At 39.0% G+C, this 12,450-nt stretch overlaps 1 protein-coding gene across 1 annotated transcript in view; it reads left to right on the forward strand.

Moving 5' to 3' along the window:
• LRRC72 (leucine rich repeat containing 72) overlaps window positions 1–11,919 on the forward strand; it is a 42,572-nt gene extending 30,653 nt beyond the window's left edge. The window contains exons 6-9 of the mRNA XM_034759362.1: window positions 1,579–1,668; window positions 4,933–5,097; window positions 8,127–8,154; window positions 11,565–11,919. Of these exons, the coding sequence (XP_034615253.1) occupies window positions 1,579–1,668; window positions 4,933–5,097; window positions 8,127–8,154; window positions 11,565–11,730 (449 nt within the window). The 3' untranslated portion in view covers window positions 11,731–11,919. The remainder of the gene's footprint in view (window positions 1–1,578; window positions 1,669–4,932; window positions 5,098–8,126; window positions 8,155–11,564) is intronic.
• Window positions 11,920–12,450: the final 531 nt, after the last annotated feature.

The following is a 12,450-nucleotide window of genomic DNA, read 5'->3' on the forward strand; positions in this document are numbered from 1 at the left end:
AAAAAGAAGAACAGGAGTACTTGTGGCACCTTAGAGACTAACAAATTTATTAGAGCATAAGCTTTCGTGGACTACAGCCCACTTCTTCGGATGCTTCTTATGCATCCGAAGAAGTGGGCTGTAGTCCACGAAAGCTTATGCTCTAATGAATTTGTTAGTCTCTAAGGTGCCACAAGTACTCCTGTTCTTCTTTTTCCACACCCCTGAGCAATGCAGTTCTACTGACCTAGTCCCCGGTGTAGACAGTGCTATCGATGGGAGGACTTCTCCCACTGAGATAGCTATTATCTGTTCTGGAAGTGGATTAATTCCGCCAATGGGAGAAGCTCTTCCATTGGTGTAGTAGCGCCTTCAGTGAACCACTCGGAAAGTGGTGCTGTTTTAAGTGCAGACCTGTCCTGAATAAGTTTCCCAAGCCTGAAGAAGAGCTCTGTGTAAGCTCGAAAGCTTGTCTGTCTCTCACCAACAGAAGTTGGTCCAATGAAAGATATTATCTCACCCACCTTGTCTCAGCTTTTTTTAATGCAGTCATCTTCCATAAATTATGGATTGAATTTTCCCAACACTGCCAGGCAGTTAAATGATCTTAATTCTGAAAGGTACATGTGTAAATTAAATACTGTATTTTCCAGCAATCACAAATGCAGTAAGATCAATGACAGAATGGGGAATCAATTGAGAAATCATAGCAGAACTCGCCATTCTGTCCTTGATGTTATTTTATGATATGCATCAGGGAAATGAAGGGATTCTGTAGTGTGCTCAATTGCTTGTTCATTTCCGTTCACAACATTGCAGTGAAAAGTAAATGGATTTCACTGTGTCCTGTGACGACATTCCCATGAACCCAAATGGTCTGGCATTTGATCTAGGAGGACTTTGTGTGTTCACTCCTGGCAAACTGGCAATATTGGGCTGATACATATGTCTTTCAAAGAAAAATAAATATCCTCCATTAAAAGGGCTTGTTTATTCACATAATAAATATTATGAACTCTGATTGAGTGATTGAGCCAAATTTTGAAAAGGGCATAAATGATTTAGGAGCACAAGACCTAGAGTCCGTACATGACTTAAGCACTTTTGAAATTTGTATTCTTCACCCATTGTTTGATACGTATTTGGAGTTGTCTAAGGCATTTCCAACTAGATATATGCAAAAGTCAGAAAACTGTCATTCACATTTTATATTCCATGTATATTGTAAAACTGCTGCGTACTTAAGTATATACTTATCTTACAGTACATACCAAAATCAAAGGCAAAAAATGTGTGGCTTTGTCAGTATATCAAAGATCTCCTAGTTAATCATAAAAGATCAAGCAGGAACTTCAAAGGCTCAGCACCTTAGGTGGCACATTAATTCATTTATTTTCATTGAACATTTCACAATGGGCCAAATCTTGCAGTCCTTATTAAGGCAAGGGAATTTGTTTGACTCTGCAGGGCTTGGCTCATAGTATAAAAACAATTTGGGTGTATTTAATTGTATTTTCTGCAATATCTTTGCCAAATGGTGATTATTTTCCCAGGCTTGTTAATTTTTATATTTTTTCTTCCTTCCTTAAACTTTTGCAGATCTATTTCACAACCCTCTGTCACAAGATCCAGGGTACCGTCTTTATGTGACATACTTCCTTCCCTCAGTACAGCTCCTCGACAGGAAGAGTAAGGACTGCTTTCCTCTTTTCACAGTGCATTGACAGTCACTTAAGACTCTAGCCCATTTAGAAAAGTAGGTGAATTCTTCCTGTGGCTGTTCTCCTTCTTCCTTTTCTCCTCCTTCTCCTTCTTGCTTATATATCAAAATGTATAATGAATTTAATCCAATTAATTGTGAGATTTTGCATGCAGGTAGAGTTTGTGTGAACTAAACAATTCTCTGCTTGATACCAGACCTTTCATGTTGAAACTGACTAAAAGATTTGGCTTCTTTGCTATTTAAAATGTGTGTGTCACTCTGAGATCTCATTTGTCTTACATAAAATTCTGTGGAACAAATTTAAGAGAGGTTAATGTCAGTGTTCAGAAATATGAACCTACCTTCATGTGTGCGAATTGGGTAAGTGCATGTACAATGGCTAATTTATTTCAGTTTGTGCTCACCCAGAGGTCTGCACACCTTTGTAGATTTTAAATAAATGCATGCACATTTCTTAATTGATCTTATCCACATAAAACTGACTAAGCCCACCAGAAATAAAATTATCATCCCTACATCCCTCCCAGCAAGCTCTCAAGGTAAAACCTGGGCAAGTAGGGCTCTATCTTGAGAATAAACAGAAGTAGTAAATCAACTATGTAAGTTAATGACTTGATCAGCTAGTTTCTTGTAGATGCCCACAGAAGAAAAAGATCCTAAAGATCAACTTCTTCAATAAATGCCTAAGTTGTGTATTTACCAACATGACTTTTCTGTCATCTGAGTGAACTGTTCAATGATGTGAAGGAAGGAGGTTGAACATTAGGAGGAGGAATGTTGGGAGACAGTGGGTAAGATTCTCACCCTGCTCCAGTCCCTTTATGCTGGGTAATAGGGCGGGAGTGGAAAAAGGGGCCCTTGAAGCCCCAGATCTGGCCAGGGGAGAATTCTCCTGGTGCAAGACCTGAGGCTCAGCACCCTCTGACCAGTATTAGTGATGGGGTATGGCTGAGATGGGAGGGGTAGAGTGGTGGGAAGGGCCACAGCACACACTGTTGTGGAGATTCTGGGCAATGCTGCTGCCCAAAGCCCATTCAGGGAGGCTGCCATAATTTGGACAACACCCCAGGATGTGTCTAAATTATGCTGGGGGCCACTACAGACCTGGACTAGCTCAGAATCAGGAGGGTGTAAAGTGACTTAAAGCCATCTTTGCCCTTCCCCCTCGTCCTCCTCAGCTATCTGTTCTTTACTGTGCCTCTTCTACAACACAAAATTTCACCCATAGGATTGAAGCTGGGAATTACTGTAAGGGAGAATGAGTGAGTTTAATTCTGGTGGGATGAGAGGAATTTAGTTTAACTTTAAAAATCCACAATACAATTGTGTAACTAATAAGACTCATCTATCATCACTATAATCATTTTGTCTGTATGATACATCACTTTTCCCCTTTGCATTTTCAGTGTATTTTCTTCCAGACAGAAGCCTGTCTCTTCCTCAATGTTTGAGAAACAGAGTGCAGAGTTTTGGCTGCACCACAATCTAAATATTAAAAATAAAATAGTTCTATTGACTTTGCTGGTTCTACTTGAGAAAGGATTGTCCTCACAAGTAATGGTTTGCAAGATCAGCCCCACATAACAATTTGTATGTGCACTTCCCTGTTATACACATACAGGTTTGCTGGTGGACCTCAAGCCTATTTCTGAACATAGAAATGTAATACTGGAAGGAACCTCGATAGATCTTCTAGTCCAGTCCCCGGCACTGAGGCAGGACTAATTATTAGCTAGACCATCCCTGGCAAGTGTTTGTCTAACCTGTTCTTCAAAACTTCCAGTAAGGGAGATTCCACAGCCTCCCCAGGTAATTTGTTCCAGTGCTTAACTACCCTGACAGTTAGGAAGTTTTTCCTGATGTCTAACCTAAATCTCCCTTACCGCAATTATGAGCCCATTACTTCTTGTCCTTTCCTCCATGGCTAAGGAGAACAATTTATCACCCTCCTCATTATAACAACCTTTTATGTACTTGAAAACTATTATCATGTCCCCCTCAATCATTTCTTCTTTAGACTAAAAAAACCCAATTTTTTCAATCTTATAAGTCATGTTTTCTAGACCTTTAATCATTTTTGTTGCTCTCTTCTGGACTTTCTCCAGTTTGTCTACATCTTTCCTGAAGTGTGCTGCCCAGAACTGGACACAATACTCTAGTTGAGGCCTTATCAGTGTACATTTGGCATTGTTCAGAATAACTTTTTCAGTATTCAGGACAGTACTTTCCTTACTGTTGCAATGAGGATCATTGCTGGATAGAGGAGAACTGGCTATAATTTAATCTAGGGAAACTATATCGATATTTACAAAGTCCAGAGATAATCTTGTTAAATTCATAGACTTAATCTTCTTTTAAATATAACCATAGTATAATGATCATTCCTGAATTAAGAAGTTAGGCAGTATTTTTTACCAAACTTTACCCTTGACTGTAAATTTGAGAACTATTTCTTTAACATTACAAACTCCTGTCTTTACTATGGAACATTACTAAAATATACTCCTGTCTTCCTCATTTACATAAGACACTTGGTCACACTTTTGTCACCCCCAGGCATAACTACTGCAGTTCCTTTCTAATTGGTCCCCTAGACATCAACATTGAAAGACTTTACTGAATTCAAAATGCTTCTGCCAGAGTTTCTTGTTTTGAGTCTTTAGTTTACATTTTTCCCAGTTTGAAAGTGCTGAGATTAGTAGGTGGTGCATATTCTTAGTGTCAAAATTCTCCTTTTGATTTACAATCTTAACCTCTTTGTTTAAAATTTACAAGTGATCTTCAAACAAAAGGGCAAATGAAGCTGCAAAACTTGTTTTGATTGTACTCCTACAACTTTCTGTAATTGAGTGGTGGGAATTATTACTGACTTTAAACTGGAATTCTGGTTTATTGTGGATATGAATCTTACAATTTAAGACTTCATTTAGTTCTCTAGTATAATGCATTTAAACACCATGCAAACAGAATCTAGGGATGAAATCCTGGACCCAGTGAAATTAATGGGAGCTTGGTATTGACTTCAGTGGGGTCAGGATTTTACCCTAACTCTTCAGGCAGTATAAATCAATATATCTCTATATTGAAGTAAATGGAGCGATACAACTTTACACCAGCTGGTCATAATTCTGTAGAGAAAATAGTTTTCGTCTGAATGCTAGCAAGCAGCTAAGCTTAGATTTTATTCATTGGTATAGAAAGGGTAACAGTTTTTATTTCTCTTTTAACAGAAGTTACTCAAAAAGAAAGGGAATCAGCTTTACATATTTACAACCATGAAAGGTCCCGTGTTCTCCAGTCTATAGGTTTTGGAAAGAGAATAGATATGCCATTGGTGACTAAGACAGTATCTACCAGAAGCACTCCATGTGCCAAAAGTTTGCTGCTGTCTCCAGGTATTTATAATGATTTAGGGAAAAACATGTATTTCCAGGTAATTTGAATTAGAAAGAATAATTTTCACCAACTTGGTTGTAAAATTAATTAGATTTAATAATGAAATAGATATGCTTTATGAACTCAGTCAGATTGCTTCCTTATTTAATGAACAAACTGTAGCAACATGCAGTGAATGTGTCTTTTCTACTAATTTGTATATTACACTATGTGTTATAATCAAACTCTGGAACAACAGAATTGCCTTTAAGGCAGCAACTCAAAATAGAATTTCATTATCTTTTCAAAATGTATTCTCATTCGTGTTGAAGTTTTTACTCACATTTTCTGTTAAATAAACAGATTTCACAGGGAAATGATTTTTTCCAGGGTACTGTACCATGAATGTCTGTATGCAGTGTGGGTTTAGTCATGTCAGTCACAAGATATTAGCGAGACAAGATGGTTGAGGTAATATTTTTTATTGGACCAACTTCTGTTATGTAAGTAGGACAGTTTGTCTCGCTCACCAGCAGAAGTTGATTCAATAAAAGATATTACCTCACCTACCTTGTCTCATGAATATCTGCCACAGGCAGATCCGGCTGTTTAGAGTTTTGGTGCCCTCTGGTGCTTATTTGAATTATAAACCTTTTCAGTCTTCTGAAGAAAAAGTTTTTCTCTTAAATAGTGTTGCAGATGGTGTATCAGCCTTTTCTATAGCATCTGAATACACAAAACTGTAGGTCTGGATCCTTCTATTTAAAATATATTGCAAATCTATACATATTAGAAATATCAATCACACAAAAGTTTGTATGTTTAGTAGACTTACATACTTAACATCTCTCACTACCTGTTTTATTTGTAGAAGTTTAAAATGTGGTTCTACTTTGAATTGTGACTTTCTAAAAATGGCAACGTAGCATGTCATGTTTGTTGAGTCTTTGTGAGTCCAGATGAAATTTGATCCCTTTAAAAGAAATATGTTTTTTCTAACTCAAATGTAGAGGGGTCTTTTTGTCTTGCACACTGTCTTTACTAGTAAAGATCCTGCAAACCAAATTCTTTCCTGAGGTAGACATGAACCGTAGTGGCTTCAAATTATGTTCTCAGTGACAAATACGCAATCCCATTGTTTTCCATGGGGTTGGGCAGGTGTAAATGAATGCACTTTGGGTGTGCAGTTGGAATTTAATTAACGATTTGCTCATTCTAGACTAGCTGTGATCTTGTCTCTAAAGGGAGTTAGATCTTTTTGTGGAGACTGCTAAGCAGAAGTCTGCAAGGGTTCACGACCATATACCAACCAATACCAGATAAAGAGCAAACAGCTCAGGAGGACCTGTATTAAAACCAGGGATGAGAGGAAAAAATCCATCAGGAGACATGAAACCTATCCATTTTTTGAAGAGTTGGACAGGATTTTCCACAACTACATGACCACCATACCCAGAAAAAGTTTGGAGCCTGCTGCATGCTTTCTTCCCCACTCCACCAAGGACAACCAGCAAAACTCATCAGAGGATGAGCGTGAGGAGACCACTGATACATTGCAGGGTCCATGCTGGCTGACGGCAGTTTGAAAATGACACTAGCCCGCCCAGAAAGGAAGTATGGGGTAGAGACAGAGGAAGCCTGTGATTTTTAAAAAATTTGAACCTGCCTGGCATCCATTCTGCATCCCCACAATGCATACTGCTTAGCAGCAAAGCGAAGGATAATGGGATACTCTCCAAGAACACCATGCCCTTAGTACTCAGCAAACCACTGTGTGCACAAAATAATGATGCACATCAAAAGTGGGCACACTGTTTCACGTGTACGATATTAGTGTGGTTTGCATCTTTCACATTACCTAATGCACATCAAAAAGCTGCAGATTAACCCCCCCCCCATAGACAAATATATTACCTGAAATATAATCCAGGTAATTCTCTTTTATGTCTCTGAATTTAATGGAGCAAAAATAGTCAAAACTTTCTTTAATCAGTCCGGTAAGCAGAGATAACTCTCTCTGAAGCGTTGTTATGCATTTATTTTAGTAAGCTCTATCACTGTAATGCTGGGGGTGCTTTTTTTTTTTTATGGAGGAATTTGTTAAGAGTTGTTAAAATATCTGCTTGAACAATGCAGTATGGCCCTGATGAAGCAAAGCACATGATTAACATTAAGCATGTGAATTAGTCCCACTGAAGTTAGCCTACACTCAGCCTCACACTTTCTTAAACAGCAAAATATGGAACTCAGGAGCCATTGAAAATGGGTTTATATTATAACCAAAATGACAACAACTTTTTACACTGCTGCAGCTTCACTGCTACCAACAGTGGATACTTTAGTAGTAGAGAAAGGTCACATGTGATTCTACTGTCATGTCATCTGAGCCTGCTCTGAAAACTCTCATGGCCTATCTACAATACTGTGTCCACTATAGATAAAATACTTACAAATTTTCTCATTGTAGACTTAACATCATGCAGTTGGTTATAATAAACCCATTTCAGGGGTTCAGAGTGCGAAGTTTGGACTTTAAAATAAGTTAATGGCAAGTGATTTTGAGTGTAATGTTTTGAAGTTTTAAATCATATGCAAAACAATGACTATAAGCTTTAGTAGTTTAATAATAATTTCTAAAATGCAGGTTAAGAGAGTTATTATTAATCTTTTTCCGCATAGTTCACAAAGACCCCTGGGAAGTTAGAAACTGAAATCTTTGAACAGTGTATCATATGTTCACATTGTTTTGCTATTGGAGGGTTGGTGCTATCATTTCTTTTAAAGAAAAAAAAAAGGAATAGGCAGTATTTTTTGGGGGGGGAGTAAAACATGAATAATTACACAGCATAAACAGTCAGAAAAAAACATTTAATAACCAGGAAGCAATAGCCTATATTTTGATTTAACTACTAATATTCAGTTGTAATGGCTATCACTCCTAGGGATTGATTTTGCACCATTCAAGTCAATGGGAGCTAGAACAAATTGTAGTTCTTAAATGGTCAAAGTGCTGTAGAAATATTTACTTATTATAAATTTGTTGTTACAGGTTATGAAGTTGCAAATCACATAAATAAGTAAGTAGTTTGTGCCTATTTTTGTTTTTGCACATCAGAAGTATTCACTCAATCCTCTCTGCCCCACCCAAAAAAAAAAATAAGCAGTAACTTTTAAAAAATATTCTGCCCTTTTTTGTGGTGGAATAAACCACTGTGTCCATCAGTGGTGAGACAATCCACCTGCTGCTATCTTCAATGCATTTTCAGTAGTATTGCTGATTAGGAAATGAGGTGTATGATAAAATGCAGTTCATTTTGTAATATCAAACACTAAGTCGGGGTGGGCAAACTTTTTTGCTCGAGGGCCACATCCGGGAATAGAAATTGTATGGCAGGCCATGAATGCTCACAGAATTGGGGTTGGGGTGCGGGAGGGGGTGAGGGCTCTGCTTGGGGGTGCAAGAAACGAGGATGGGCCAGAAACGAGGAGTTCAGGGTACAAAAGGGGGCTCCGGGCTGGGGCGTGGCGGCGCTTAGCTCAAGCGGCTCCCGGAAGCAGTGGCATGTCGCTTCTCCAGCTCCTACGTGGAGGCATGGTCAGGTGGCTCTGCATGCTGCCCCGTCCTATTGGAGCGCTGGAGGGGGCCATTGGAGTGTGTAGGAGCTGGAGGGGGGCTATGCCATGCTGCTGCTTCTGAGCTGCGTGGAGCGGCCCCCGACCCTGCTCCCTGGCTGGAGCACTGGAGGGGGGCATGCCCAAACCCCGCTCCCCAGCAGAAGCTCGAGAGCCAGCTTAAAATGGCTGGCATGTCAGATGCAGCCCGTAGTTTGCCCACCCCTGCACTAAGTGCTAAAAATATTGGACATTAATGTGTTAGAGCAGCCGAGTAGTTCTGCTATAACATGAGTGAGACAATTTCCTTCTAACTGCCTATTGTTAAATAGGCACCTTCCTGGAAAAAATGCTGCCCTGTCGAATGAAATTTCTCAGCCCACAGTTGGTTTATTTTGTTGGATTTTTCATATATAATAGAAATAAAGATAAAATTTAGTTCTCTCTCTGTGTTGTGATAGGGAAAAAGATGTTATTAATGCTCTGAGACATTTTTAGATGCAGTTTTTTTATGTGGCAACTTTCCAAGTTATTTTAAAAGTTCATGCTTGTTTTAATTTATCAGTGAGCAACATGTGTGAGTAGCTATGTTTTAAACATACATTATTGAGAAATATATTTTTAAAATTAGCATGTACACATTAGTGCACATAAGTTCACTACCATTTCCTTTAACAATCTAAGTATATGGAGCTATCCACTTTGAGGATAACCCTACGCAATCAGGCAAATCATAATGAAAACAGAGTTCTATGCTGGTTTCAATACCACTCTGCTTGCTGCATGTACTTCCTGTTGCTTTTAGGTGCTCAGGTCCCAAATTCCACAAGGTACTTAAGCACATGCTTAACTATAAGCACTGGAATAGACCTGTTGAAGTCAGTGGAACTACTCACATGATTAAAGCTAGCCACATGCTAACGTGCGTACATGCCTTTATGCAGAGATTCTTTTCTATTCAGTTTTTATACTGTGCCCAATACCTGAGCACCTATATATGAGAGTGACTGTACTACCGAGTTTCTTTCTATCTCTACTCTCTTCACTGATTTTGTGAGTCTACAGCTCACATCTCCCATGGTACAACTAAAGTATGACATGCACAGAACGAGCAATCAGAAGTTTGCACCTTGATTATCCAGAAGAATCACAATGAAATAAACATCCATTGCATTTGCCTGAGTGTGTGATCACTTACATCTGCAAGAGAGACTATAAATGCAGTGTAATGATTAAGATTTTACATGTTCATGTAACCCTTCTGCCAGGTGGGGCCGGCAGCAACCAGGGCTGGGTTTAGTATTCACGGGTTCTTTTTCAACAATACAACACAGAACCAGCTCAAGCCACCACTCAGTAACCTAGGAAAGTTACACACCACCCCTGGGTGCCTCTGAGAGGCCATACTTCCTCACTCGCAAGCACAGAGTCTGCGTGTAGAAAAGAAACTTAATGAAAGGAGAGACGTCACCTGACATGAATTAGGGAAAATGCCACAGGGAGGATTCCTAAACAAAACTGTCAGCAGAGTGCATGGGGCAGAAGATGATTTTCTACAACCAAAAGTTCCTTTACTGTGCCCCCCTCTGCTCCCTCACCATACCTCATTCACAGTGGTTGTTCTTGGTAAGTGAGGACCTAGGGTTCAGAGGCACATCTGTGTGAGCTCACCTCCCACCTGGGGAAGAAGGCACCTTGCTTGCTCTGCTGAGCACTTGTTCTGGCTGGCTGCCCCGCCAGTCATGGTTCCTTGATGCCTGGCCATCCCACCAGTTGCGGTCACTCACCCTCTGGCTGTCCCATCAGCCACTGTTTGCCACTTTTGCTGGCTGCCTGTCAGTTACCTTCTGCTGTCACCTGCCTCTCTGCTCTGACTTGTGTAGGTCAGTCTCTTAGTGATTTTCAGTAGGCTGGGCAGAAACACTGCCCTACCACAAGTGATTTCAGCTCTTATTGAATATTTGAAATAATACTAGGCTCCTAATTAAGCTTATTTAGCACTGTCTGTGAGCAGTAGGGAAAACAGATTAAACCAGATCAGGGACCCTTCAGGAGAGTCCACATCTCATGGCTGGGACACCTATCTCCACCTCTTACTTTCACAGGGGTCTAGCATTCAAGCCCCTGGCTTTCAGCTGAGGGTGACCCCCTCATTTGGGATAGGTTACGGACAGTTCTGTTCCCCTTTATTCATACAATAAAGACAACATTGATAACATTTCACTACCCCTGTATTCAGTACTAAAGTGATTTGTAACCCAACACCAGCCAAAGTTGATCACTTTAAGCAACACAGCTCTATCTGCTGTATATCTTGGCAGAGTAGGTGTTTTCATGTAAATACAGATTGCTCCTGAAGTCTCTACCCCTCCCCAGCTAGCTGTCAGAGGAAAGTTCCTTCAGACTCTGCTTACATAAAATTCAGTTACAATTCCTACTGTAACCAGATCTGTATGCACAGAATCATATTCCTGTGTATAAATGCAGCAATATTGTGAAAGTTAACTCTGAGCAATTAATATTGTATTAATGTATCTTTTTGCACTGAGTTCACTTGTTTTTTAAAGTTAAGGAAAATACAATTTAATTAGTTTCTTTATTGCATTTAGTTTAATCAAAAATGAAGTTTCTTTTACTTGGACTTCTATGACTCCGCCTTTTTTTATTCTCCTTTGTTTTGTCTCATTTTGATCTCAAGTTTTAGCGAGGAAGCATACAAAAATTTTCTTGAGTAGTTATAGACTAGTCTGTTTAATCAATAATTGCCTCTACTATTACTTTCCACATAATTGTTTCCAGAAATTAATTCCAAAGTGGTTAGGAAAAATTGTTTTTATCATGTTAGTTATTTACATTTGTTTTGTTATTTTTGTAGAGTTCCATTTGAGAACCCTGAAGATGCTGTTTTTGTGAGGGCAATGAAGAGATCTATAATGGAATTTTCCTCTGTGGACTGGAATAAAATACCCACCTGTCTAGGAATATGCCTTGAAAACAAACCAGAAGAACCCCATGAGAAACTGACAGTCAAATTCAGATAACTCTTTGGTTCCTTAATAAAATATGTACCTTCATGTTGGATATTAAACTTTTATTGTAAGTTAATATCCATAAGACATGTATGCTATAACTTATGCTTGATTAAAAGAACTTTCAGCAGGAAAAATTTAAATTCATTTCCTTTAATCCCAAATGTGGGGATTCAAGGATTAAAGTTAGAAAATGCTATAACTTTATCATAATGTTGTCACTAATTGAATTCTCATGAGTACCATATTGTCTGTTGTGACAAATTAACAAAGCAAACCTGTACATTAATTTTTAGGACACTAAGGATGAATATATTAGTCTTTGCTGGTGACCTCCTCTTTTCTAAATTAATCAGGCTTCTCTTACTACCTTAGTTTCTAACACTTCCAGGTCAGATGAAGACTTCATGTGGCCTCTCTCTTTCCCAAATGAAGTTACTGCAAGGTTCTCTGTGTATAAGTTTGTTATATAGTCCTTATCACAGTTATCTTAATTTTTTCCCCATTCCCAACTCCTGCTACAATCCACTTTTGTCCTTTGCTGATTGCTGTTTCAAAGGAAAGTGTTTGGAACTGGCAGCAGGGAGAGCTAATTACATTAGGAATGTAGAGAAGATGCAAGGTAAGTCCACGCTGGTTTCTTACAAGAGTCCCAACATTTCTTACCTCCTGTTAGCCAGAAACCTTTCTTGGCAATTGTTCTCAAAGTGGTCAAGCTGAAACACTAGGCAT

This window comes from Trachemys scripta, chromosome 2 (genome assembly GCF_013100865.1).
Source record: "Trachemys scripta elegans isolate TJP31775 chromosome 2, CAS_Tse_1.0, whole genome shotgun sequence".
NCBI classification, from domain to species: domain Eukaryota; kingdom Metazoa; phylum Chordata; order Testudines; family Emydidae; genus Trachemys; species Trachemys scripta.